This window comes from Mustela putorius, unplaced genomic scaffold (genome assembly GCF_011764305.1).
Source record: "Mustela putorius furo isolate JIRA1106 unplaced genomic scaffold, ASM1176430v1.1 tig00003869_pilon_pilon_pilon, whole genome shotgun sequence".
NCBI lineage: Eukaryota > Metazoa > Chordata > Mammalia > Carnivora > Mustelidae > Mustela > Mustela putorius.
Genome location: NW_025422021.1, coordinates 4,715,508 through 4,742,572, shown reverse-complemented (window position 1 = coordinate 4,742,572; position 27,065 = coordinate 4,715,508). Strand labels below are relative to the sequence as shown.

Genomic DNA, 27,065 nt, shown 5'->3' with positions numbered 1-27,065 from the left:
AACTGAACCAATTTGAACACCCTTTCCTAATTCTGAAGGCAAATTTATGGAGAGGGAGCAAAAATATTAATGGATTAGAAGACGAAAAGACGAGCCATCTATCTTTTCTCTAATTATTCAACTACTCTCTGAATGTTTTGTATGTAAGCCAAGATTTGTTACTTTAAGAAAATCACACGTGTGCCCTTAGCCCTGTCGGAAATGCATGGCTAAATCTTCAAATAATGAAGAAACACATAAACAAGAGCTGCTTCTTACCGAAATATATCACGATGGTTTTTGATGTTCCAATCATAGTCTCCTTTACTGACAAGTTCAAAGAATTCAGTCCTCCTCCTGCACAAAATCAAATGAAGGAAGAAAGAAAAAAAAATCTGGAATGAAATTTCTCAGTCTGCGGGGCAACATAAACACATTTATGGGAAAATATAAGGTCACCTGGACCAAGTAACTTAATATTTGAAATCATGAGGCTAAAGCACTATCAAAATAAATCACTTTTTAAAAAATGTTGAGGCTTCAAGAAAAAGCCACAATCATTTCTGAATGTATTTACAGCAGAGGAGATTATCAAGCCATAAAACAGAAAACAATGTGTTCCCGCATTTAGGATTACTGGTTGTGAAGCACTTGTGATGGGCACTGCAAGTCAGAGGCGGGAGGCAAGGACAAATAAAAAGCTGGAACGATTTTGGAATGTTCTTTTATCGTTCAACAGATAACTGAGCTGCATGAGGATTTGAGATAAGATAAACTCCCCGGTAGTAAATTCAGGGCAAATACTTTTTCTGGGTTAGAAAATAAGGATTTCAGGGGCACCTGGGTGGCTCAGTGGGTTCAAGCCTCTGCCTTCGGCTCAGGTCATGGTCCCAGGGTCTTGGGATCGAGCCCCGCATCGGGCTCTCTGCTCAGCAGGGAGCCTGCTTCCCTTCCTCTCTCTCTGCCTGCCTCTCTGCCTACTTGTGATCTCTGCCTGTCAAATAAATAAATAAAATCTTAAAAAAAAAAAAAAAAAAGAAAAGAAAGAAGGATTTCAGCATTTCAGTGCTTAACCACATGGTCTGTGGAGTCAGAAATAACCCTTTGAAGAGTGGCTCAGTCACAGCACTCAAAGGTGCTGTGCAACTTTTGGAAGTTACTTAAACCCTCTGAGCCTCCGTTGCCAAATCTCTAACATGGGGATCATATTTGCTAACTCACGCAGTTATAGCGGTTATTGTGAGAATTAAATACAAAGCACTTGGTGTAGTGTCTGTGCCTAGAGATATCAGGTACCCCAGGTGGCGACGATATGCCCACGGTGTCCTGGGCAGCACAGAGGAAGGCACTGAGCTTAGCTTTGAGGGTCCTGGAACATCATGGAAGTCTTTCTGAAAGAGCTTTGCCCATCATCATTATCCTTGTCATCATATGCACCTGATGTCATTTCAGTCCTCTGAGTTATTCTAAGTAATCAGGAGAAGGCAAACTCCATGAGGGCAAGGGCCTGGCCCCTTTTTCTTCACTCTTGGATCCCCTGAGTCTACAACAGTGCCTGATGTGTAGGAATAGCTCAATAAATATTTGTCACAGTGATCAATGAATGAGAATGATTACCTCAGAAACCTATTTTTTTTGCTTTCTTTTATTTTTATTTTTAATAAACATATAATGTATTTTTATCCCCAGGGGTACAGGTCTGTGAATCGCCAGGTTTATGCACTTCACAGCACTCACCATAGCACATACCCTCCCCAATGTCCATAACCCCACCCCCCAACCTATTCATTTTTAACAATAACTCTCCAGCCACTGGTTTCACCTCAATTCTCATGGTACTGGAGTATTCACAGTTGCCATTGGAGAGATCGTAATAAGAAAACAACATAAAATCTATCGGAACAAAGCTCCCTTAGATTCTGGAAAACTAGATTCCCACGAGACCAAGAGGACAACAAAACAAGTTGTGGGAAGTTTAAGAACATCATTCCCATCTGATGTCTGAGCACCCCCCCACCCACCTTCCACTGATATTGTTATATCTGCTGAGAGTATTTTCAATATATGAGATGTAATATCCCTGATGTAAAATGGACCATATTACCTTGGTGGTTAACTCAATCCAGAAAAGAATGTTTTAAAAAATGCAAATCTGTGATAGGGCAACTGAACAGAACCTTAAATATAGACTTCCCAACTATGGAAACTTTAATAGCTAGAGTTGCTGGTGTCAAAGTCTTAAATCAACGGGACCCAAAATTGGCCATAGGCTTCCCACTGCGTTAAAACAAAACTAGATTCCACTGCATTGGGACAAAAGGGATTACCCACTGTCCCTATGGGATGGTGAATTGAGAAGGGGTGGGAAGAATCTGTAGGGCACAGAAAAATGTAACATACTAATTTAATTTTTCCTCCAGTGACAAAATTGTCTATTTCTTGATATTTATTCTGATGTCCAAAGGTTTGACTATGAGTTCCGAAGGCAACAGGACTTTCTGAACACCATAGCTTTGTCAAGTTTAGTCACTGGTGAAACCATGTATATCATACACGTGGCAACATGCTTGTTCACACAAATAGCCAAATAGATATTTTAAAGTTTGAACCAAAGTGCATTTTAAATTTTTTTAAGTTCCTGAAAATTAACCATGTTGAAAGATCAGGAGATGGGCTTAATCATTTTCATAAGGCTGCAAAAAGGATTTGGAAGTAATGATATGCAAAGGTCACACCACAAATTTTTTATGCATGCTTAATATGTTTTAAAAGGTATACACATTATATATCAGACATAGAGAACGCATCTGCCGCTTCATCATCCAGCCTAGAGATAAAGCTTTACCTACCCTTTCGAGGTCCTGAGCAGCTCTGCTCTCTTGCTTCTGCCTCCCTCCCTCCCACCACCAGATGTCCATTTCCTAAGTTTTGTAGAAATCATCTTCGTACAGAGCCTTCTAATTTTATAGGAAATTTATGCAAACTATTGCTCTGCATATTTTGAGACTTTATAAATGCTGTCCTTGTAGTGTATGTATATGTTAACAACTTGGTTTTCTTGCTCAGCATTTGTAAGATTCACCCACAGTGTTATGTATAGTTCTATGTGGTTATTCCGTGTATTACTATACACTGTTTATTTACTCACTTTCCTGACGAAGGTTTAGATTATTTCCAGTTGTTTTGCTATTATGTATTACATAGAATGCTGCTATGAACATCTTGGTGTATGTCTCCTTTTGAATTTGTGTGCATTTTCTCTCTCTGCCTGTCTCCATGCATGCGCACGTGCGCACACACACACAGGCATATGCCTACGTACTGTTGCTGGGTCATAGAGTGGCTTGTTTTCTATGTTTGTGTTTTCATTATAATTATAGACTGTTAGAGGCATATGGTACCTTTGAGAAACATCTACTGTTTCTCTCATTTCGAAGGTGAGGAAACTCAAGGTGAAGGTAGGTGAGGTGATTTTTCCAGGTCCCATGGCAGTTATGGGCTTATCTAGGGAGATTCTAAGCACCCAGCCTCCCGGTTCTGGCCTCTGACATCATCTTTGTAAACCGTGAGTGGGTGGATCCTCGGGCCAGAGAGCCCAGCGTGTTGAGAGGATATGGACAGCAGTGGCCCACAGCCCTCATGAGATGTAATGGCTTTGCAGGCACATGCTCCACGGGCGTGTCAGATGCCAAGTCCCGCGGTGGGCACCAGACAGGTGTTTCCGGCGTCAAGAAAGGGATGCTCACACAAAAGCAGCAAATGGCCCGGGCCAAGCTGGTCGTTCACGGCTCCAGGGGGCGTAATTCTGAGCTCCTCCTTAGTGATGATCATTACAAAGCAACAGTGGGATAGCCACTGTGATGATGAGAAATGCATTCGCCGGCACAGCTGCTCCTTTTAGCATCTATATGTGTATGTGTATGTAGATTATATTGACTCAACAGCACGAGCATAGGTGAAACTGTTAGACATGGGGCACTTTTAAAAACACAGGACTCCTAAAAGGAACATCTACAAAACTACGAAGTTACCTAATACTCCCTAGATCGAAGCTCTTCCGTCATGAGGAACTGTATCATTAACTTCCCAAGCAGATCGCTGGGAACCTTGGTTTTCAAGGACAATGGCAAATATCTCGGCTAGTGAAAAGCAACTTACTGGAAAATCTCATTTATAATCAGATATGTTTTTATTAGGCTTTTATCCCGCTCTCCTGACATATGCTCCATTTAGAAAAATAGCAGTCTTTAAAAAAGCATCATTTGAACAGAACTGCTAAAATTACCCTCAAAAATAATTCTAAAGATTGGTTACCGGTCACCCGTCACCACACTAAAAATCTTTCCGGTTTGTAATCTATCTTGCACAGATACCTTTTATTTGTAAAGTGAGAAATCACCATTTCTGTGTTTATTTTAATCAAACCATTTGGGGGGGGTAAATTTATATATCTATACATGCATATATGTGCACATATTCTTTATCTTTCTGTTCATCTCGCTGCTCCGAATCTACTAAAAGTCCATGAACGTTAGGAAGGATTTACTGCCAAATTGACAAATTGTCATTGTGATCGTCTGCAATGTCAGCCCCAGAATTATCAGGTAGCAGTGAAAGGAGTGTGTGTGTGCTGTGTGTGGGGGGGGGTTGGGGGGAGAGGGGGAAGAGATCTGTTCTTTTGGTATTCTTACAGCTTATTCACGAGGCAAATGACAGGTTTGCAGTTGATTGCTAAATGTAGACTCTGGAGAGATTTATGGAATTTGGGCACCAAAGCACTGAGAGGAATAGAAAATTAATATGCAGATGTTAACTCTAGTAATTATGACTAAAGGAAAAAGTTATATATTCAATTTTGAAAGTGAATTGTCTCCCATCTTTAGACTAGCACTGATAAGAACGTGAATGAAGTTACTTGTCGGAAGCTGGATTTTTGCTGATATGAATAAAATGGTGAAATGCAGGAAATGGAAAGGTTAGAATGCCTGAATGTTGAGAATGGCCAAAGATTAGACAACACAGGGCCTAAGAGTCCTTCAGTCCAAGCACAATCACCAGACCAAGAGATGGTACAAGGAACTGCTAGATGGCACATGCCCGCGTGGCTCCTGCATTTACTTTGGCCATAGCGCTCCTCACACTCTGGTAATTGCTAGTTTTCTCTCATCCCCATGTGTGTAGAGCCCCTGAGGTAAGAGATATGTCTTATCTGCCTGTGCATCCCTAGAAACTAACAAAGTGCCTAGAGAAGTGTATAAAGAAGGCACCAATAAATGCTAGTGGATGAATTTCTCATGTTTTATTCAGTTGCCATATCACGTGGGTGGGGACATGGGGATGAATACATGTGAAAGTGCTTTGAAATACACCAAAATGGGGCAAAAGATTTCTTCCGTCCACCTGCCGTGAGGCCTGTTCTAACTGTAGAATAATTTCAGCAGGTTAATTCATTAGGGTCTATTAAAATATAGGAATGGGTTAAGCCTTGTAAGTCATCATACCTTACTCTGCATTGATTATCTTTCTTCTTTCCAATATGGTGGCTAAGTTGAGTGCCAGTAGCAGCGGAAGTTGAAAACAGTAAGAAGAGCGGGCTCTTAATAAACATTTGTTGAGTGATGAATGAGTGAATAGTCTTGCCTGAATAGCAACAGAAGCATTTGTTGAGTTCCTGTTGTATTTAAAAAAATAAATTGTTCTAGATAGTAATCTAATTTTTAAAGGATGGTCAAACTATAACTCCTTTAATAATCTAAGATAATTTAGCACATTTTTCTGTCATTATCAGATGTTTTTGAAAAATGCTACTTCTTGCCTCTCCTTGGAAAGACAAAGACAAAGATACCATTATACTGGGCATTTTCCATAATTGCTGATGAATGTTTGTAGAGCACAAAGGGAAATGGAAAATTTCAGTTTGAAGATCCATTTGATTAATTTAGAGAGCCAGTTGGAAAAGCATTGAGCATCCAAATGGATTTGTAAAATCTGAAGTGTTGGATAATTCTCAGTTTCTTATAGTGGTCTGAGGCAATGAGGCATGGAGATGTGAGCACGGACAATGCAATAACTTTGGGTAAATTACGCTAAGTCCATGGATGTATCCTGATCTGTTAAGATGGGGATAATAATATCTACCTTGGAGGCTGGTACGAGAATTCAATATCAAAAAGCTAATATTTTGAGAACTCATTACATCAGGCTGTGTGTCAGGTTTTGGGCCTCCAAGAGAGAGATGTCTGCACTCACAGGGCCACCATGATGGTGGTGATACAGGAAGCTGATGTAACGCCAGGAAGGCGCTAGGCGCAGGGAAGGCGCCTGCTGGATGCTGGGTGAGAGATAGAGTGGCATGTGATCACAGCCTTTGGGCATGGATGCTAAATGGCTATTGTCGACTGTATAAAAGCTAAAGAATTGCCAACTTCTGTTGCCCCAGCTTAGCTCAAGTGTAGACGAAGAGCCTCTGATTGCCCTCTCAGCCCCACCAGACAGGCTCCTGAGCAGTTCTAACCTGGGGCCTCCACCTCCCCGCCCTCCTGATGGAGGTTATTTGAATTGCGACCTGCTGGCTGCCTACCTAGTGTGCTTGCAACTGGCCTCAGGTGTGGGCAGACTCAAGTGACTCCTGCCCCTAATGCCTGAGTGTTCCCAGGCTTGGCTTCAGTTCCAATAGTTGTAGAACTGCAGAGAGAATGCCACCGTCATTAAGAACAGTTTGGGATCCAACTTCCTGGTTCAGATCTCACTCTTATCAATTAACATTGTGAGCAGTTTACTGGGTAATCTCGAACATCAGTTTCCATCATGTGTATTATGAGGTCAAAATAGTGTCTGTGCTCACAAGGACTGCTCTAAATATTAAATGGGATAATGTGTATATGAAGCTCCTAAATCAGCACTCAGGAAATACTAGTTGTTGTTTTTATTAATAATCATCTCTGTTGACTTCATGCAGACAAAAGAATAGGGTATTTGTGACTTCCCTTTGAAGTTTTAACGCTTATAATTTTGGACCTCTTCTTCTGCCTACCCACACTCCAACAAGCAGCATCCTTTACAGGGTAATTTCTATTAAGTTTTCTGACTGAGTGATTTTTTTTCCTTATAAGGTACTTTCAGTGGTCAAAGCTATCAAATTCAAATGATTTAAATTTACATTATTTAGATTTTTGAAATCTTAATTATTTAAACTATCAAATAATCTTTCTAATAGGTAATCTCCTTTGGCCACCACAAAGACCTTAGGGGATGGTTACCGGTATTATGCCTGTCTCCATGCTGCTGACAAGAACCCAAGGCAAAGAGAGATTAAGTGAGTGACTCCCTCAAAGTCACATGGCTGGTTACCGATAGGGTACATCTAAGTCCTGCTTGAGATGCTGAAATTACTATTTAATTATCAAAGCCTTATTCACTGCAGGGACTCAGAAACAGGCACAGAAATCAATTTCAGAAGATCACTGAGCAGAAACTGGAAAATGTTTTCAGTGAGTTGGAAAATCAGACTAAAGAATTGGGTTGTGAAGCCTAGAAATTCACACCAAGGTTTTTTTTAATCGTTTGTTTTATTTTTGTTTTTTAAACCTGTGAATTCGGCTTTCATCTATCACTTGTGGTATAGAATCCCCAAAATGCCCAAAGCCATTAGAAATTAAATTTACACGTTTCTGTGGTTGTTTTTTTAAAGGGGTTCCATATTTATAGGAATCTTATTTTCCTCTTTTGGCACGTGGCAGTAGAACTCTCCTGTGGAATGAATCATAAACACTCCAAAAGATGCAAAAGAGCTTCCTCCTGCCTGCACCGGTCCTCTCTACAGTGCTTTCCCTTTCCTAGGGGAGGAAGGCAGTGAGCTTCCTTTTTGGTTGACCTCAAGAGTATCAGGACTTTTTTTTTTTTTTTTTAAGTAGGCTCCATGCCTAGAGTGGAGCCCAATGTGGGGCTTCAACTCACAACCCTGAGATCAAGACCTGACCTGGGATCATGAGTTGGAGGCTTAATGGACTAAGCCACCAGAGCGCCCCTTGACTTTCAATTTGAGTAGCCAGGGCAGAAGAACCAGAGATAATTCAGACCCTTAGAGAGTAGTTGTGTCAGGCCACCCACACCCTCCTGGTCCACCTTTCTTCAGATATTGCTGCACGGAGCTCCTGTCCAAGCTACGTGGTGCCTCACTTAATTCCTGCTGGTGGGGGGCTGGGGGGTGGGGAAGCTGCTCTGACTTTCTGTGTGGGATGGGGACTGCTGGAGGAGTCTCCAGCCCTTGGATGTGTATGTCCCGGAAGTCCCAAGTCCTGGGAGTTCACACCCATGGAACAACCTTGGCTAGTGGAGAATGGAGGTGAGTGGGTAATTTTGAGGTGCAGCATCTGAGGCTTTTCAGGCAATCCCTGCAGGGTCAAGCACAGTTGACCACAGTGATGACCAGCTAGGAGATGTGTCCTTATAATAGCTTTCCTACCTCCTGTTTCTGATGTCACTTCCAAAGATATGCTAAATGCACGCAAGCCCTTGTCTCCAGTTCTGCTTTGGGAGAGGGGAAACCCATGCTGGTTTTCAAAGTAAACTGATTGATATACATCTGGGAAGGTCAGTGTCCCATATAACGTATCCCCAACTCAAATGACAACAATTTCTTTTTTTTTTTTTTTTTTTTTTTTTTTTTTTTTTTTTTTTAAAGATTTTATTTATTTATTTTGACAGAGAGAGATCACAAGTAGACAGAGAGGCAGGCAGAGAGAGAGGAGGAAGCAGGCTCCCTGCTGAGCAGAGAGCCCGATGCGGGGCTCGATCCCAGGACCCTGAGATCATGACCCGAGCCGAAGGCAGCGGCTTAACCCACTGAGCCACCCAGGCGCCCCGACAACAATTTCTTGATTCTTCCATGAGAGAAGGAACACCATGATTGCAGAAAAAGCCCTGAGAAAGCAGGTGTGGATTTCAGGTTAGCTACTAATTAGTTATAAGACCCAAGCCACACCATTTAACCTTTTGGAGCTCAGTACCTGATCTACAAAATAAAAGAGATGAATTGGATTACATCACATGTAACATCCCTTCCATTTCCACAATTGTATATTTGTGAATAAAAGCATCTGGGTGACAGTTTGCAGTGGCTGCGGATCCCCTCATTAACCCTAGGGATTGTTTTGGCTAAAAATATGGCAACACTTTAATGCAACTTTCGACAAGCAAGTGAATCAGCCTCCTGAAGGTCTAGATTAGGGAAAGAGCAGCTATTTGGTACCTCAAAAGACAATAACGCTGACAAAAAGAGAACAAGCTGGCTTCTTTGGGAGTCAGCAAACAGCAGGGTCTGCAGCATTAAGATAAGAACAGAGTAATGAGAAAAGGAGTTGCAACCAACTTCCTTGGCTGAGTCCCAGCGGTCACTCAGTGATTCGACACATCCCTAACAGGCCTTGATAAATGGACTCCAACTGGGGAGATTTTTTTTTTCCTCCTTAGAAGTTACTTGGAAACTTGGCTTGGGAAAATGCTTCGACTTTGAGCAAAAATAACACAAAATCCTGCAAGTGTCAGAGATAGGAAGTAAAAACGTTGAAGGGATATAGGCCTCCATGAATCCCAAATCAAGGAACATCATTCCAGAAAACAATGGAAGATTGGGACAGCTAAGTTAATCGTGAGGGTCACAAAATACACGAAATAAATGGGCTATAAAGCAACGAGATTGCAGGTGCTGCTAGGCATTTACAAGACATAAAAGACAGATGACATAGGTATTATTATCTCCATTTTACAATGAAGAAAAGAGGCTCAGAGAGGTGACTAATTTGTCTGATGACACACAGCCAAGTGATGGCAGAGCTGGAAGTTTTGTTTAATTATGTATATTTCTTTTTGCTAAATCTGACATCCCTGTGTATATGATCTATGAACTCTTAGCTTCTGGGTGACTGGGCTATGGGTTTTCAATCCAGAGATTTGTTCCATTTCAATTCATTCCCTCTTCTGAGCTCTGTATCTCCTTCCCACATTGTATTTTCCTCAGTCCAGAGTCTGTTCTTTCATTTCTCCAGGGAGTAAATCTCTAGCTATCTCCAGGGGTAGAGAAAGGGAAGATACTGGCTACTTTGGGGGAAGTCCTTGTGGGTTCTGAGCATTGTATAAACTGGCTTGCTATCAATTTCCTTGTTTTACTTAAGCTTTGAGAGTCACATCCCCTTTCCATGGCACGTTTTCTCTCTGGGCTCCAAAAAGGTCTTACAGAGCAAATCATCTTGCTTCTCAGAGCTGTTTTCCACTAGGTTCTGCTTTTTCACTTCTACTCTTTTAGGTCAGTTACCATTTGTTGGTCAGCCTTCCATTTTCCACTAATGTATTGACATCTCTTCTCAGTTGTGGTATGTTCTCTTTCTTTCTCCTTGCAGATTTATGCCTTTATTTTTTTTTTTTTAATTTATTTGGTGTCCTTTCAGTGGAGTTTCAGGAGAGAGAAGATATAAACACCTGGGCTCCATCTACCAGATTTAACTAGAATGCCAGAATGCAATTTAAATCCAGACCAGCATACCTTTAAAGCCTTTCTCCTGCCACAATACCATATACTAAGTCATTCAGCAGAATCCAACAATAAATACTTATGATTGTGTACTCTAATATCCAACCTTCCTTTATTTAATAATAGGGCTCCTACCTTTTTTACCAGGGCATACGGCTACCCAGAATGGTAGCTTCCTTTCCCAAACTTCCTTCAACCTAGGTATAGCTGAATGACTAAATTCTGACCAAGAAATGTGAGTGGAAGAGTTATGCAGAGCTTCCAGAAAACTTCCTTAAAAGATAGCTTGCATCACCTTTTGGCCCCTTTCCCCGTCTCTTCTTTCTGCAGGTGCAATGTAGACATGATGGGTGGAGCTTGAGCAGCTCTTTTGGACTAAGGTGGAAACCACGTGCTGAAGGCAGCAGCTCAGAAACATAAAAGGAGCACTGGGGCCCCCGTGACTTAGTGTACTACTCTACCAACACCAGATTGCAGATCTTCAGATTTCTTTTATGTGACAGAGACGTAAGCCACTGCTATTTTGGGGTTTCTTTCCCTTACAATTGAATCTAATTCAAACTGACACAATCCCAAAGTGCAGTAAGATTTTAAAGAGCGTGAAACAGGGCTTTCTAAAAAAGGTGATGGAGGAGATCAGCCTTCAAGGAATGTTTGGGGGGGGTGGGGGGGAGTGGTGCGGGAGAGGATCTCATGCAGAAACAGTGTGATTAGGGCACAGGGGCACCTCTGAGATGTTTTCAAAGGGCATTATGTAGACCAGTCTGGTCGGAGTAGACAAATGAGGTAGGAGAGAAGTGAAAGATAAGGAGGAGAAAAGGTTGGGGCCGATTGTGGAAGGCCTTGAAACTTGAAAAAAAGTTTCGAGGTTGCTTTAAAAGCAATGAAGGCACTGAAAGTTTTTGAGAAGGAAGTTGGAGATACAGGATTAGAATGTGAGGGAGGCTTAGACTGAAGAATTCCAGAGCCTTCTATGTACCTATACAGGGTTATGTGGAGATGAGGCTGAGGAACAAATCTGAGTAGAGAGAGAAGAACATGGGTTCAATAACTTATTTGTGGGAACAAGGTGAAAAGATACCTACAAAGAACCCAGAAAAGGAGGACGAAAAGGAGCTGGATGTTGGGGAAGAAAAGAGGGTAGAAATCGACAGTAAGAAGCCCGTAAACCTTCAGAGGTCTCAATGAAGCTAGACAATATCAGAAATGAGTAATAGACATTGGATTTGAAGACAAGGACGTCTCTGGTGACCTCTGACCGAACAATTCCGGTTGAATGTGAAGGGGCACATGGTCTACTGAGTGTAAATAGGTGTTAGGAAAATAAAGGTACTAACGTGTTCCATTCATCTTAAAAGGTAGTCAGTAAAAGAAAGGCAAATCGAAAAGCAATTAAAGATCTCCATGGGGAGGGGGCACCTGGGTGGCTCAGTGGGTTAAAACCTCTGCCTTCAGCTCAGGTCATGATCTCAGAGTCCTAGGATCGAGCCCTGCATTGGGCTCTCTGCTCAGTGGGGGAGCCTGCTTCCTCCTCTCTCTCTCTCTGCCTGCCTCTCTGCCTACTTGTGATCTCTGTCAAATAAATAAATAAAAATCTTTAAAAAAAAAAAAAAAAAGATCTCCATGGGATCCAGTGAAAGAATTCGTTAAGGAAGGGAAATGGGTCTTTAAGAGGAAACTGCATATTAGTGGAGGAAGAGACTTCCAGGCTGTCAAAAGAGGTGGTACAGGACGGAGCAGGTCTCAGAGGAAATAAGAGCGATGAAATTTCCACCTCAGATGGAGGCTTGAACTTTGGAAAAAATGGGGACCTCTCTTCTGAGAAAGAGAACTAGAGGAGAGGCAAGAAAGAAAGTCTTGGATTTCAAGTCAGCCTTTCAGCAACAAATGTTTCATGAGCCTCACCAGAGCCATTATGGATCTGACCAGAAATAATGGTCCAAAACAGCAATCTTAAGACAGTCTCTAAAATGAAAATGAAAATGGCCACCACTTAGCTTCAGAGTCAAAAAATCTCCCACAAAGCTCATAAAATAGAAGAAAGCTGTAAATTTCACAATGGTAGCTCTGATTTTCTTGTCTTACAGATTCCACCTTAATGAAGTTCATTTAGATGAGAGGAAAACAACAACAAAAATTTAGCTCATTTACACATTTATACCAGTGTTGGAGTAACAGGCAACCTCCAACATGGACCTGAAAATTAATTACAGGGTGAAATTTTAGATATCCATTTGTCAAATAGATCAAATGCCAATACCTACTCAAAGTACAGCGTGAGGTCCGTTGCTAATATTGACTGCTTCAAAAGCTGCATAAGGTCACTATATTCCTTGGAGGACAAATTAGCAAAGATGTTGTGACCCTGTAATGAGAAAGTAAAAGGTCACGAAAGACAACATTAGATCTGAAGATGTTGATTACATATGTTTCCTATATTAAAAAAAAATTATGGGCACATGATAAAGCCATTTAAAACAATTTAATGACATTTTGTGCAAATACAAACAGATTCTCGGGAAGACAGAGCAAAGTCAGAAAGTACAATCTTTTTTGAGGGCCACGAGGGGGCACTTTATTATCCTTTATTAGACTTTATTAGTCCTAAATAGGAAACTCTGAAAATGTTTAAACTTACTGTGGTCAGGTTTGTCCCAACTACTCCATCTGACTGCCACTTCCTGTAGAATTTACTGAGTGTAAAAGTTGACAAAATATTTGGGAATCTTTCTGACCCTAAAATGAACACTAGTTTCACTTATAAAGACTTAAGTTGGCATTTTAGGAGCACCTGCTATGGCAACAAATGACTTCAAGGACGAAGAATAAAAACCCTTAGACCAGCGGTTCTCAGCTGAGGGTGATTTCGGCAATGGGGACTTCTGGCAATGGTTAGAGACACTTGATTGTCACACTGGTTGGGTGTGTTGTTGGTGGGTAAAAGCCCGGGATGCTGCTTAGTGTCTCACAATGCACAGGAGAGCCCCCACAGAAAAGATTTACCTAGTCCAGCATGGCAACACGGCTGAGTCTGAGAAACCCTGCATGAAATTGTGACGATACATCCCAATGTAGTGTGTGGTAGTTTGAGCTCAGTACGTCATCCCTGAGGGGCTAGAATGTATATGGTAGGTTCTTGGCATAGTTCTTGGGACTGGTAAGAGGACTCTGATCTAGGAAAACTTGCACCTGTATCTCCACACCTTTGCAAAGCACATTTCTTTTCATCAAAATGTATTTGAGCTGCATGAAGACAGTTCTGCCATGTTTTTATAAAGTGAAAAAAAATCCTTGCGTAGAGTGACCGACAATTCACTTACTTTGCTTTGAAAGTCAGGGAATTTTTCATTGATCAGGTTTTCCTAGCATAAATTAAGAACTCATAAACAGGAGGCCTGGGAACTGGAGGAGCTTTAAACCCGGTGTTTGAGAGCCACAAGATGCTGAAGAAGGAAGGGGCAGAATGACTGCCTGAGAATAAACTGTTCTCTACCAGGAGGTAAATTAATTCTTTTAGGGAACCAGAATATCAATTAGCAAATTAGTTTTTACCAGGCACCAGATGATAATCACCTTCCCTGAGTTAATTTATCTTATTGGGTGAACTCTCCGCTCCTCAAAGACTAGAGTATATTGGTTCCACTTGGGACCAGGTCCAATATTAATAATAATTTTTTTTTTTTTTAAAGATTTTATTTATTTATTCGACAGAGAGACATCACGAGTAGGGAGAGAGGCAGGCAGAGAGAGAGAGGAGGAAGCAGGCTCCCTGCCGAGCAGAGAGCCCGATGTGGGGCTCGATCCCAGGACTCTGGGATCATGACCTGAGCTGAAGGCAGAGGCTTTAACCCTCTGAGCCACCCAGGCGCCCCGTAATAATAATTTTCAAATGAACTCTTCCAGACCCTTAATTCAGCCATTAGGAAGAAGACAAATAACTAAACGTAGGCCATGTCATAATTCTGCCCAGGATTTCTTGCCTGAGCTTTGCCCCATGGATCAATCATGGGGTGGTGTGCTGGGGGCCTGGGAGAAAATGGGTGGAAACTATGGAAAAATCGTCAACCAGGATCCAGACCTGTGCATCTAGCATTTCCTGGTGAGAGAGATATAACCTTTAAGAGCAAGTTACAGTAAAAAATATGTGGCGCTCAGGAGAGACTTGGTCTAAATTCAAGGATCTTGATCATTTTGTGAGAGAGCAAGCTTTACCAATTTTAAAGCACATGTCGTAAAGGACAAATTTACAGCTAATAGTGATAAAGCTAGCCAGATAAGCTTTAATAAAAAAAATAGCTAATTTATAATCAGAGTATTGTTTGTATGTAAATTGACCTTCTACGGTGCCTCGAGGGTTAGTTTCTGAAAGAGATTTGTCTCCCTGAAATACTGCTTCTACTCCCTGTTTAGGGGGGAGTGGTATTGATGAAAAGTAAGCCCAAATGTGGAAGGAGAAAGGTCTGGAGCAACTTTCCGCCAGCCTCTGCCTCGTTTGAAAAGCAGGGTCATAATGATATCTACATGTTTGCCTTTCTGAGGAGCAGGACAGAAGGGGAAGTAGGGGAAGCGCCAGGCCATGACCCCCACACACACCCTGTCGCTCAGGGGCGCGGTTCCGTTATTATTGTTCTTCATAGGGAACCCTGGAGTGAGGGCCAGCCAATGTGTTTTGTTTGTCTGAAGGCAAATTCTCAGTTAGTGGGGTTTGTTTTTCCCAGGAAACAAACAAATGACCTTCTGAGAGACCCCAACACCCTGTTTATAGTGCCTGTTGCTACGAAGTGGGGGCAGTTTTTGGGGTCAGAAGCACAGAATAGACAGTCTGCACCCAAGCTCCTCCTTACCCTCCTGCCAGCCATCTTCCACAGCGCTCAGCTAAAACACGGCTTACTTAGGAAAATTCCAGAGCTGCAGATGCTGGGATGCTGGTTTCTGTCAAAGTTGCTGAGAGCCTAACCTTTGATGTTTCATTCCCAACTGAAAATACATCTCCCCCAGCGGGTTTGCCCTTCCCCAGCCGCACTGGGTTCCGGAGTGCTGACTCTCCTTTATGGGGTCGAAGAAGGCTTTCGTGATATTGCAAAAGACATGCTTTCTCAAGATAGGCTGGAGGAAAAAACCCCTCCATATTTAATGATGCTATTCCAGCGAAGCAGGGCCTTAATGATGATAATAATAATAATTAATGGCACAGCTAGAGAACTGACAAATAATGGGGAACAGATGATCCCTTCTTGGCCTAAAAAAAAAAAGTCTGTACGCCTGCAGAAAATTAAACAGATCCTTTCCTGGCAATTTAAAACTCAGATGCCTCAGCCAGAGTCAGTTAGTGGTTTTTCTTTTTCTCCGTGGAGAGCTAAAAGTACAAAAATCCAACTATTTCCAACTCCTGCATTGCCACATGAAACAAAGTAAGGCATATGGCCTTGGCCCAGGGTCTCAAGTTTAGCTGCAATTCTCACTTTCAGACTGCTCCCACCAGCAATTTTGGGTTCTTTTATCTTTTATAGCCTTCTCAATTGTGCTAATAAAGTGTAATTTTCTCACCCTGTTTCTACTTCTACCGTCTTTTCAAATGGCTTTGGATTTTGCAAAACGGTAACGTTGGGCCACTCACTACTGGGATCGAGTCACTCTGTTAGTGGGCTTCTGTCCTCCTTCAGCAAGGCAAGCCTGTGCCCTGGTGACGAGCTAGATAAGCAGTCCCCTCTGCTGAGTGAGTCTGAGAAGTCTTCTTACTGGTACTGAGACCCAAATGAATCCACTCAGGAAGAATTTGAATAAGGTTCTTGGTCAGGCATCTGAAAGAATTTTTTAAAGCCACCAAGAAAAACAATCATTTGGCCTAGAAAAGCGTGCTCCTCTTCTCCATATCTACCTGTGATGCTACAAAGAAAAGAAGAGGTAGCAAACATCATTTTATTGGTTTACTGTCAAGGGGGGAAGCAGAATATTGGGTGTGTACCTCACTCTGAAGGATCATCACAGCGTGGTTAAAATGGTGGTGCTCCAAGGTAGCGGAAGTTCCATAGAGTTGGGCCAGGGCAGAGCCGCTCCTGAAAGAGGTCAGAAGGGTGAGTGATCCGGGCCCTCCATCTGCCATTGATTTTCCCACACCAGTACTTTGGATCAAACTGCTTTTCCTGCTTTGGCTCAGGAACATGAGCATCTACATTCTCAGGAAAACTGTGTAGTTCACTTATCCATGAAGGAAATATTTTGAAAAACTTCTGTGTGCTAGGCTAGAGCCTGTGGATGATACAGCAATAAATGAGACTGAGTCCATGTTGGGGAGACATTTACAGACTAGTAAGGAACAGGACATGTGGTCATAAGGGAAGGTAATGCCCATGACACAACAACATAGAAAGTGTTCCAGGTCCAAGCCTAGTGCTGTGGATGATTCTAGCTCAGGGGATACGGTTCACGAACTAAACCTTATGTAACCTCTGAGGGCTCAGAACAACTAACTCTCTTATACTAAATGCATTTAACTCTCCATGGAAAAAACCCTTGGGAATATTGGGCAGAGGCCATTTAACCAATACATATATGGCTGACAAGCTTCTACTACTGTTTCCCAGCCCACAGTCCCATTATATCTCAGGGTAGAACTCTGGAAAGTTCCCTGGTTTTGGAGTCAGACCCTGGATCTTGGTAATAGCTCTGGACAACTACTTGGGTGCTTTAAGATTCAGTTTCTTTGTCTCTAAAATTATGATAATGCTATCTACCTCCTGTTATTTATGAAAATAAAATAAAATATTTGAAAGTGCCTATCATAATGCATGACATGGAGTAGACTGCAGTCTAGTAAATCCTGTAAATCAGTTAAAACACATATTTATTTCCATTTTAAGAAAGAAAATATTAATTGATAGTTGAAAAAACTATTTTGAATTATCTATAAATCTTGCTTATGTAGAACAATTTAATTCTCAACAGTATCAGTTAACCAAAGTGTTCATTGGAAATGTCCAAGAGTGTTCATTTCCGGCTCTTGTGGATTAGGGATTAGAGCATTTTATGAGCTAAGAGAGATCCAGAGAATCCTATAGTTTAAAGGGCAGTCCCAGGTCTCTAATGACACATCCGGGTCCTTGTATTCTTTCCTGCGCATTCTAGAGAGTTTGGACATTAAAAGGGTGATTTGGCTTTTACTTGGAAATGCCAGAGATTGATAGCTCACAGTGTGCCCTGCTAATGAGAGGAGGAAGAACTGCATTTTTGGTCAATGTGAAGGATTTGGGTCATAAACTGTCTTCCATCTCCACTGTGAAGCGGCCCAAGGTCCTAGCCAGATCAGGAGCCCAGGGACCTTGCAAAGACTCAAAGCTGACCACATGTTGGGGGAAACACAGGGTTCCACAGGGATTATTATGAATACAGTTGGTAAGGAGGGAATTAGGTTTTAATCAAGTGTGTGTTATTTCTTTTAATCTTACCTTAATCTGTATCATTAAATAAGTGAAAATTTGTTGGGCTAATCTTAATCGTCAGTGATTAATTAATATTTAGTTTTAGTTAGTATTTTCTATCACAGGTCATTTTTATGAAAATACATTTTTCAAAGTGTTCACTGTATGCCTTTGTTTTGGTTTTTGAAGTTCTAGGAGGTCCTATGTGCATGTCACATCCAGTTACCTGGCATGGAACAGGTACTTAAAAAAATTAGCTGCTTGGCTAATAAGCTTACACTGGTGTGGCTAGAGATTTAGTTTGAACTGGAAAGTTGACAGTAAAAAGTGTGTTAGCATATTTTGTAATAATGTTATTAATAATAATAACTATCATGAGTACCTACCTATCATACATTAGGCAACATAATAACGACTTACTATGTCATTTCATCTAGTCCTGACGACCACCATGAAATAAGAGTAATTTTTCTCATTTTACAAAGGAGGAAACCTAGGCTCAGAGAAGTTATACAACTTTTCCAAAGCCACACAGCTGGCAGGTACCAGTTCTGGCCTGGAATCCAAGCTTGTAAATTTCTTCTCATTGCATCATGAGAAAGATAACTTTCTCATTTCTGCTACTGAGTCTCCATTTTTGCCAAGGTGGTTGTTATCAATGAAAGAAGATTTCAAAATTTAATGGAGAATTCTACTTGTATAACTGCTAACCACAAGCTCAGATTCTTGTGATTTGTTTCTATTTGCCAGCCATGCCCAGATGCCCCTCACTTAGTAATGTGAATCCTGATAACAGTCATTGATACAGGCTAAGGTCACGATGCAACATATTCTCTCTTCCTTTATCATGTTGGTTTAGCAGACCTCACAAAAGTTAAACCAGCTAGAGGATCACAGATTACTTTATATTTTCTTTTTTCAGGATGACTGGGATGTTTCCTCCCCCTCCACCAGGGGACACCTTATTACAAATGCTCCAGTGTCTCCTCTCCCTCTTCTCCAGATCCACAGGGCTTCTGAGTGCCAAGCTCAATCAGATGTCCTCTTGGGCATTTGCGGAAATGCAGCCATGCGACTGTCCCCAGTCTGAGCATCTCCGGCAGCAGCCTCCCTCTTTGTTCCCCTTGTAATTGCATCTTACATTCTCTGGACTCCCACACAATACTGAGTTCATCACAAAAATATGTAGATTTTGCAGCTGAAGCAGACTAAGGCTACAAAAAGTGGAGGAAGACATTGTGGTTCATTCATTCATCTATCATTCATTCACCCATCAAGTATTGATGACTCTCACAATGCCAGGCTGTAGGCGTGCGGAGTACAGAGATAGATAAGACTTGGCTCTTGCCCACAGGAAGCTCACAGTCCCTCTAGTTGCGCAGGAGAATGTCTCTGATTAGACCTGCTCTAATACTGCTCATCTTTCTGCAAGCAAGGTGCCGTCTTAGCGTTCATGAAGTAGAGCATGAGACCAAACCCACTTTGTTTCCTAGAGTAAAATCATAAAAGCAAGAATACTTCCATTTTCATGTAGACCCTTGGTTTACACTACCAGATTTGGTCTTTGTCAGTTTTTCTAAGACTGCAAAACCTCATGGTGCTTTTTCTCTCAGGCCAAGTCTCACTGAGGGTGTTGCCTTACCTGCCACTAGGCGATGAAACTCCTAGGCCATAGGAGTGAAGCCCATACACATTAAATTTGATGTAAGTGGCCAAAAATAAAATGCATCTGTTAGGATATATATACCTTATCAAAAAGTAGTCTGCAGAATATTCTTTGAAATATGAAATGGCATATGGGCAGAAATGAAAAAGGTCCTGTGGTCAAATATATTTGGAAAATGCTGAGTTTAAAAAGTTAAGTTCTCGGGGCACCTGGGTGGCTCAGTGGGTTAAGCCGCTGCCTTCAGCTCAGGTCATGATCTCAGGGTCCTGGGATCGAGTCCCACATCGGGCTCTCTGCTCAGCAGGGGGCCTGCTTCCCTTCCTCTCTCTGTGATCTCTTCCCTTCCTCTCTCCTACTGTGATCTCTCTCTGTCAAATAAATAAATAAAATCTTAAAAAAAAAAAAAAAGTTAAGTTCTCTCTTTTTCTTAATTGTAGGATTTCCCAGTGTCAGTATGTGAAAGTACACTGATCTGGCAGGGGGGAACATCATATGCGGTATTAACCAATTTTACTTTGTCATAAAACCATTTTTTAAAAGAGGCCATGTCTTTCATGTAATACATTTAGTGTCAAGGTATACTTCCAGTTTTTCACGTAAAATATGAAAAGATACCCACATTATTTGCATATGGAAAAAAATGAACCTTAACTCCAGCCCTCATTTTAATTGTCTATGGTAAGTATATCCATCGTATAAGAGCTCTGGGGCACGCACAATGTAATTACGAAAATATTACATATCCAAATTATGGAGCTCTATATATCTCCAAATTGTGGATACCCATAATGTATATCCAAATCCCAGAAGCACAGGAATATTTATACATGTGATTATTCATGAAGCTCTTTATTGATTAGGTCATCCCGACGTACTGAAGTTTCTCATTTCTGGGTAGGTGACACACCAAGGAGAGACTTATTAAAAAGAAAAGTTGAAGTGAAAATTCTTTCCCTACAGGCATTCAGCACTTTGCCCAGGGAGCAAAAAAATAGACGTGCAAAAACATGTGTAAGTTTGCTAGACGTGCATATTCTTTGAAAGAGAGATGTGATGGAAGTGTGTGTCCATGGCTTATGGGAAAGTTTTAAAAGGAAAACTATGAAAGGTAATTAGGAAATTGAGAATTGCTGGGAGGTGGTGAGGAATGGGATTAGGCTGTCATGGCAGATTAATGTGCCCCAGGATTTCACTTCTGGGACCTGGCCGAAAGCGACAAGATGGGTTTTCATTCCCAATAAATGAGTATAAGAGATTATGCTAGAAATGAATAGAAGAAGTCTCCTAGGAGAATATACTACAAAGCTGCTCGGTACTGATATTTAATCATCGGGGGCAGCTGTAATGGAGAGGGGGATGAGTGGGAAAGACGGTCCCTGGAGAAAACAGGAGAGAGGTGTTCGCAGAGCACTTGCCAAGCATGGTGGGATGGCCGCCCTCTCTGCCTATTGATCATTCACTGCCTGTGCTCCAATACTTAAGAATTAAGAATAAAATATGAAAATGCAAAGGTTCACTCATCAGAAAGGCTAAGAGAATAAATCATACTGTGCTATAACTAAAGTCACAACTTTTTATTGTAGAGGCATTTTGCATTTTATATAGTAATTTGTCCCTTGCTAAATGTCTCCTGTTTATAGCCTTATATATGAATAAAAGGTACTGTATGCTTTGCCACATAATAACTGGTGCATTCAAATCCCATTTCCAAATCACTTGAAAGGTTGGAATTATACTGTAACTACTTTAAGGGAAGGGACTGTTGGTTATACTTCTTTATGTCTCCCACAATGCCTAGCACAGAGCCTTCCACACAAAAAAAGCACTCAATTATTGTGGAATAACAAAGGAAATAAGGATTAGATTTCTTCTTAGGGCTTTTCTAAACAAGGACATGCTTACTGAATAAGTCTTATTCCAATCAATGAAAAGGTAATCCCTTCCCCATGATGTAAAATGTCTCTTTCAGTATTCACTGTTGAAGGAAATTTTAACTGAGGTTGGGTTCAAGAGTGACTCGCTTTGGTAGAAGCAGGGCTAATGGACATCCTGTGAGTTGGTAAATCGTGTACAAGAATAATTGTCTCGAGGAAACACGTCAGAATATCTTGGAATGGGTAGATTTGATCATGTGGTATGAGGATGCAAAAAAAAAAATTGAGTTCATCAACTTAATAAGTTGAATATCATCAACTTGATACCTATTTCATATACCGAAAGTTGTTTAATCTCACATCAGTCACTTGAGATTGGGGAACTTAGTTTCCATCTTTGTAAAATTAAGGTGTTGAAAAAATATGACTACTAAGGTCTCATTCAGGTCTTTCTTTTTATGGCTCTGCGTCTTGATTTGCTGGATATCAAAATATATTTTAGTTTTCCAGAACTCACATATATGGCAAAGCAGTCAATAAACTGGAAGCTCAAAGGCCCCAAATAAGTATTACAAAGTCATGTAAGAAAGTATTATGCAGTGGTTAAAGAATGGCTTTTGGAATCAGGTAGCCCAGGTCTGAATACTATTCTGCCACATTCTGGGTGTATGAATCTGGTGAAGCTAATTACTTTCCTGAGGCTCAGGCCCTCCCTGTTAAATGGAGACAAAAATATCTACCCTACAAGTATTTTGGTGAGCACTGGAGGTAGGAAAAAACACACTGTAGTTCTTCTCTTGGTCTCAGGTACTGTTAGTTGCAAAGAACAGAAACCAGTTGGAGCCACTTCACTAAAGAGAAGGTTGATTAAGGGAGAAAAGGAACTCTGATGGAGCCCAGTTATCACCAAGTGTGGCTGGGTCTCCTGGAAAGGGAGGAGAGCTGTGGGAAGGAGGGATCAAGTCTGCTTTTTCTCTGTCTTTCTCTAGGGTTGTACAATCTCTCTTTTCTATTTCTCTCCAAATGCCTACTTTTCTTCTCTTCTCTCTGCAGATTCCCTTTCTTGTTTCTCTTCTCTCTTGGTGTGGTCATCACAGATTTCCCAGAATAGTAGCCTACAGCTGCCAAGCCTCTGTAGATCTGCAGCTTAGAACTCAACAGCTAACTGAGTCAAGATCATGGTAATCCCTGGCAGATAAAATATGATTAGCTGGGTTTTAATTTGCTGTGTATTCTTGGTCCAAAGAGCTGAGAGGTCAACTAATGAGAAGGGCTGCCACTCCCAGTGATACTCAGGCTTTCTCTGGGAAAGGACATTGGTATCTGAGCACAGGTATTGTGCACTTGACTGTTAAAAAGAACCCACAAGGTGCTCAGTCTTGTTTAATGGGCATAATTCTAATACCTTTATCTCTTCTTTATGCATAAGTGGCAGAACGGTAGGCGGCTAGAGAGAGGGTGCTAAAGGAAGATATGCTGACAATGACGCCATTGACCCAAGAGAGAGAGGCATCCTAAAAAATAATGAAATGCAGACACAGGAATTCAAACATAAGGAGTTGTCAGACCCTGTAATGAGAGTATACTCAGTTTACGCTTCAGTAGGCCCCAGGGACACTATTGTCTTTAGTGCAACATCAAACCTATGTGTATAAAAACTATGTTTTATAATAATCTATAAAAGATTATACTTGTTTAAGAAATCAGGAAACTTTATTGAGCTATGTTAAAATAGTTAAATTAGTTAAAATAAATCTCGTCCATTTATATATTCATCATTCATTTATTCACTCATCAAACATTCCTTGTGTGTTTCTTATGCTCCTGGTACTTGTTATTCATCACAGGTACTCAAGAAGAAGGAAAACACAGCGGTAAATCAGCAATTTAAATGTAGTGAGATGCACACTTTTGAAAAAGCAGAGAACATTATGTGGGCACAGAAAATTGACAAGGGGATGGCACCTCAGGGATAAAACCCAGAGGGTGATGCTTTCAGAGGAGTTTTGGGGAAAGGAGAAGGGCATTACAGGCAAGGGAAGCAGCATATTGGGGAGCAGAGAGGTGACTAAGCAGAACCCCTTCGAGCACTCCAACAGTCCCTGTGTCTGGAACACTGATGAGCTGATGGGAGTAGGGGGGAGAGGGCTGTTGGGCCGGGAAAATGGGCAGGAGCCCAATTGAAAAGGACCTTCAGGGGCTAACCCAAGCAAATGAATATTACCCTGAAAGTCACTGGAAGCCAGTGAATGTCTTTTAAGCAGGAGAGTGATCTAGTCAGTTTTGTGAATTACAAAGATTTTTCTAGAGTGCCAGGGAGGAGGAAGATTGGAGGAGGGAAGTTGGGCTGCTTGTTGTAGCAAACCGGGATGGACAGGAAGAAGCAACGGTTACAATAAGGATGCAAAGATGTGGACCTTGAGGGGTGCTAAGGAGAAGATTGTGGTGCCTTGTGGATTTCTGGTGCTGCCATTCACTGGGATAGAGGAAAAGGGAGAGGGAAAGACTGATTCTGAGGGAAGTGGGGGACTCCAATAGGAAGAACGCTCTCAGAAGGAGGGAGTGGTAAAATGTTCCTGAGGGCAAGAAGGGCCAAGAAAGAAGGACAGAAAGAGTGTCCCTCAGCTTTGGGAAAAGTGGCCATGGGTGGCCTCCCCGGGTAAGGTGGCACTAGAAGTCATGTGGAAGACAGGGGTTGAGGAAGTGAAGACAATGAACAGGCAACTCTCCAAGAAGCCTGACTGGAAAGAAAGGAAGAGAAAGAGAACGGACGCCAGAAGGAGAAATGGGGATTGAGGTGTCTTCTTCAAGATGGGGGAGAATCATTCACATTAACAGGATGCTGAGCACTAGTAGGAAGGGGAAGCAGACACAAGGCAGAGAAAAGAAGATTGATTGAGTGGGGTCCCGCAGGAGAGAGCAAGGAAGGCACCCAAAGCTGAGGTCGAGGGATTAGCCTCAGAGAGGAGGCAGCACAGCCCTTTGGCCGAGATAGGAGAGAAGGATGAAAGGATGGGGCCAGACAGATAAGTTTCTACATGGCAGGGGAGGAAATTGAGGGAGTGCTCAATTGATGGCCTCAATTTCCTCGGTGAAGGAGGAGGCAAGGTGACCTGCTGAGTGGTGCGGGGGTGGTGGTAGACAGGAGGTGGTTTAGGAAGAGAGAACAGTTTGGTACATATAACTGCTAAGGGCAGTGGGGGATGGAGCTGGTTCAGGATGCAGAAAGATTGGGGGAACACAGAGCCGCCACCTGGGTTGGGACAATATATATTTGGTATGTCTCAGACTCTCACAACTGTGACATTTTCTCCTAAAGCATTTAAAAGTCTAGGTAGAGGAGCAAGAAGTAGAATTGTTTTGTTGAACTGGGGCTGAGTTTTTGCAAAGTAGATGTCACAGAAGGTTAAGAGGGTCAAGAAATCGTAACCTGCTGAGAAGAGAGGGTCAAAGCCATGGGCTATGATAGCATCCAGGATGCATAGAGAAGTGTGTAAGATAAAAATTCATTTGCTCGATCAGGAGTAAAGGCAAGGTGCCAGGACCGCCAGGCCTCAGACAAAGAGCCTGTTGTGCTGTTGACCTCCAATGGCCTACTCACGTTCATACTGTGGCGGTAGACCTGTTTGGGGGCTTTGAAATGAGTCATCTCTCAGTTAACTTACTTCTTTGTTGAAGACTTCCTTAACTTCTCCAGCCCCAAACTTTTTGCTCCAGAGTTGGAACTCACATATCATTTTGTTTGCAAACAGAGAATAAAAAGAATATCGAAACTAGACCCTCAATGTAAGTTGGGAGAGTGGGGTTTTGGTTTTATTTCCAGCACCCATACATTCTATAGCCTTGGCCACAGCGTGAGCTACCAAGCAACAGTTGTGTTGACCGGTCCACACTGCTTAGGGACAGATCAATCTGTCCGTGCTCATTAAGTGTTCGCACATCCCCAGTCCTGATGAAATCCTTTGTTTGTTTCTCACCTTTCTGTGGGGGGGAGGGATGAGAGCCGCAGAGACCCTCTTCCTCACGTCGCTTTACTTCACTGCAGTTTATATAACACCCACCATTGAAGAAACTGCAAGAGATTCTATTGGGTGAAGAAAGATATTTTGCTTCATAAAATTTCCTAAGACCACTTTTATTTTAATAGTCTCAAAACCTGATTTTGAGAGTAGCAAGTCCAAGATGCTTATAATGCCATGAAGGCAAATACTCTGGGAGGGGAAAAAAAAAAAGGCCCTTTAAAATCTGAGCTTTGTTATCTGACTGAGGTCAACAGAGACAGACCAAATCAACAAGCATGACATGAAGGGCAAATTTGCAATTAAAAGAAGAATAGGGAATTATAAAGATAGATGAGCCCCGTGACATGCACACCCAAGCCTGCGTGGCCTTGGCCTCCGATGCCAGAAATTAATGCTTGACTCTTTAGCACTCGTCACCTTTGGCTCTGAACAGAAAGGCAAATGCATTAAAATAACAACAATTAGAACACTTACTTAGCTTGGAAGGCATTGTTGGTTCCCCTGTGGTCGAGGTCATGACACAGGCATCCCACAATCACCGCTAAAATTTCCACCTCAGTCAGAATCTCTTGAAACCCTGCGGTCTGGGAAGAAGGGAAAATGGCACCAGTCACTCCTTGGGGCACGGAGGATGGATAAGGTTCGTCCCCCGAGCAGCAATCAGCTCTGTTTTCATACTCACATCATTTAAGGAAATGATTAACTGCCACCCCCTTCGATGACAGTCAGTTGGGTGGTCAGTTGCACAGACTAAGGTCCCCACTAGCTAGTGATGAATTAGCTAGATGTCGTAGTGGCCCACCCTGGCACACCAGGACACAGTTCAGACTATTTGTTCCCTTTTTAGAGAAGAGCCTGTGCTATCCAGATACAGTGACGTTTTGGCAGTGGCCCAGAGCAAAATGTGTTTTGTGATTCTACATGGCAATGATGAGCATCTAGCACGAGGAGAAAAGAGGGCTATGAATCGAGAAGTGAAAGCTACACCCACCAGTGGCCACTCCCAAGGCAGGCAACAGAAAACACCTTTTATGTACATATTAAAAGAAGGAACTTAGAGCTACTCGAATTGCTACATAATATTCTACAACTTACCTTGTGACTAATTTAACTCATAATAGGTTGGAGGACAGATTAAATTTAAATGAGGCAGGCAGGGTACGTCTTGAAAACCAGGATTTGGCAGAGGATTAGGCAACACAGATTGAGGATCGGGTGGAGTGTTATTGCATGGGATCTTTTTTTTCTAAGCCTCTGGTAACATGCTTGCAGAATGCGTAGGCTGGGTGTGAGGTCTTTGGGGAGGAGTGTGAAATTATTAGGGAACCAACGCTTGTTGATTCCTGCCGTCCTTCGTCCTTCGGTTAGTTTAGAAGAGGAAGTGAGCCTCTGGAAACACAAGTCCACGCATTTTCTTGACCCAAAGCCTTTATGTTTCCCCCTTTTTACTTAGTTAAGTCTTCCATTTCATTACTTATTAAAATCTTTATCAGAGGGCAGGAGGAGGGGAAAGTAGGGTTCACATTGCTTCCTTTTCCATGTATGTTTTATCCCCAAACCTTGGGCCCCTAGATAGTA

General features: G+C 41.9%; 1 protein-coding gene across 2 annotated transcripts in view; it reads right to left on the bottom strand.

Moving 5' to 3' along the window:
- Window positions 1–27,065, bottom strand: part of PDE11A (phosphodiesterase 11A) — a 427,278-nt gene that overhangs the window by 47,866 nt on the left and 352,347 nt on the right. For both annotated transcript variants that reach the window (XM_045066809.1, XM_004768993.3), the window contains exons 13-16: window positions 25,962–26,071; window positions 16,473–16,563; window positions 12,772–12,872; window positions 259–336 (exon numbers count right to left, since the gene is read on the bottom strand). In XM_045066809.1, the coding sequence (XP_044922744.1) occupies window positions 259–336; window positions 12,772–12,872; window positions 16,473–16,563; window positions 25,962–26,071 (380 nt within the window). The remainder of the gene's footprint in view (window positions 1–258; window positions 337–12,771; window positions 12,873–16,472; window positions 16,564–25,961; window positions 26,072–27,065) is intronic.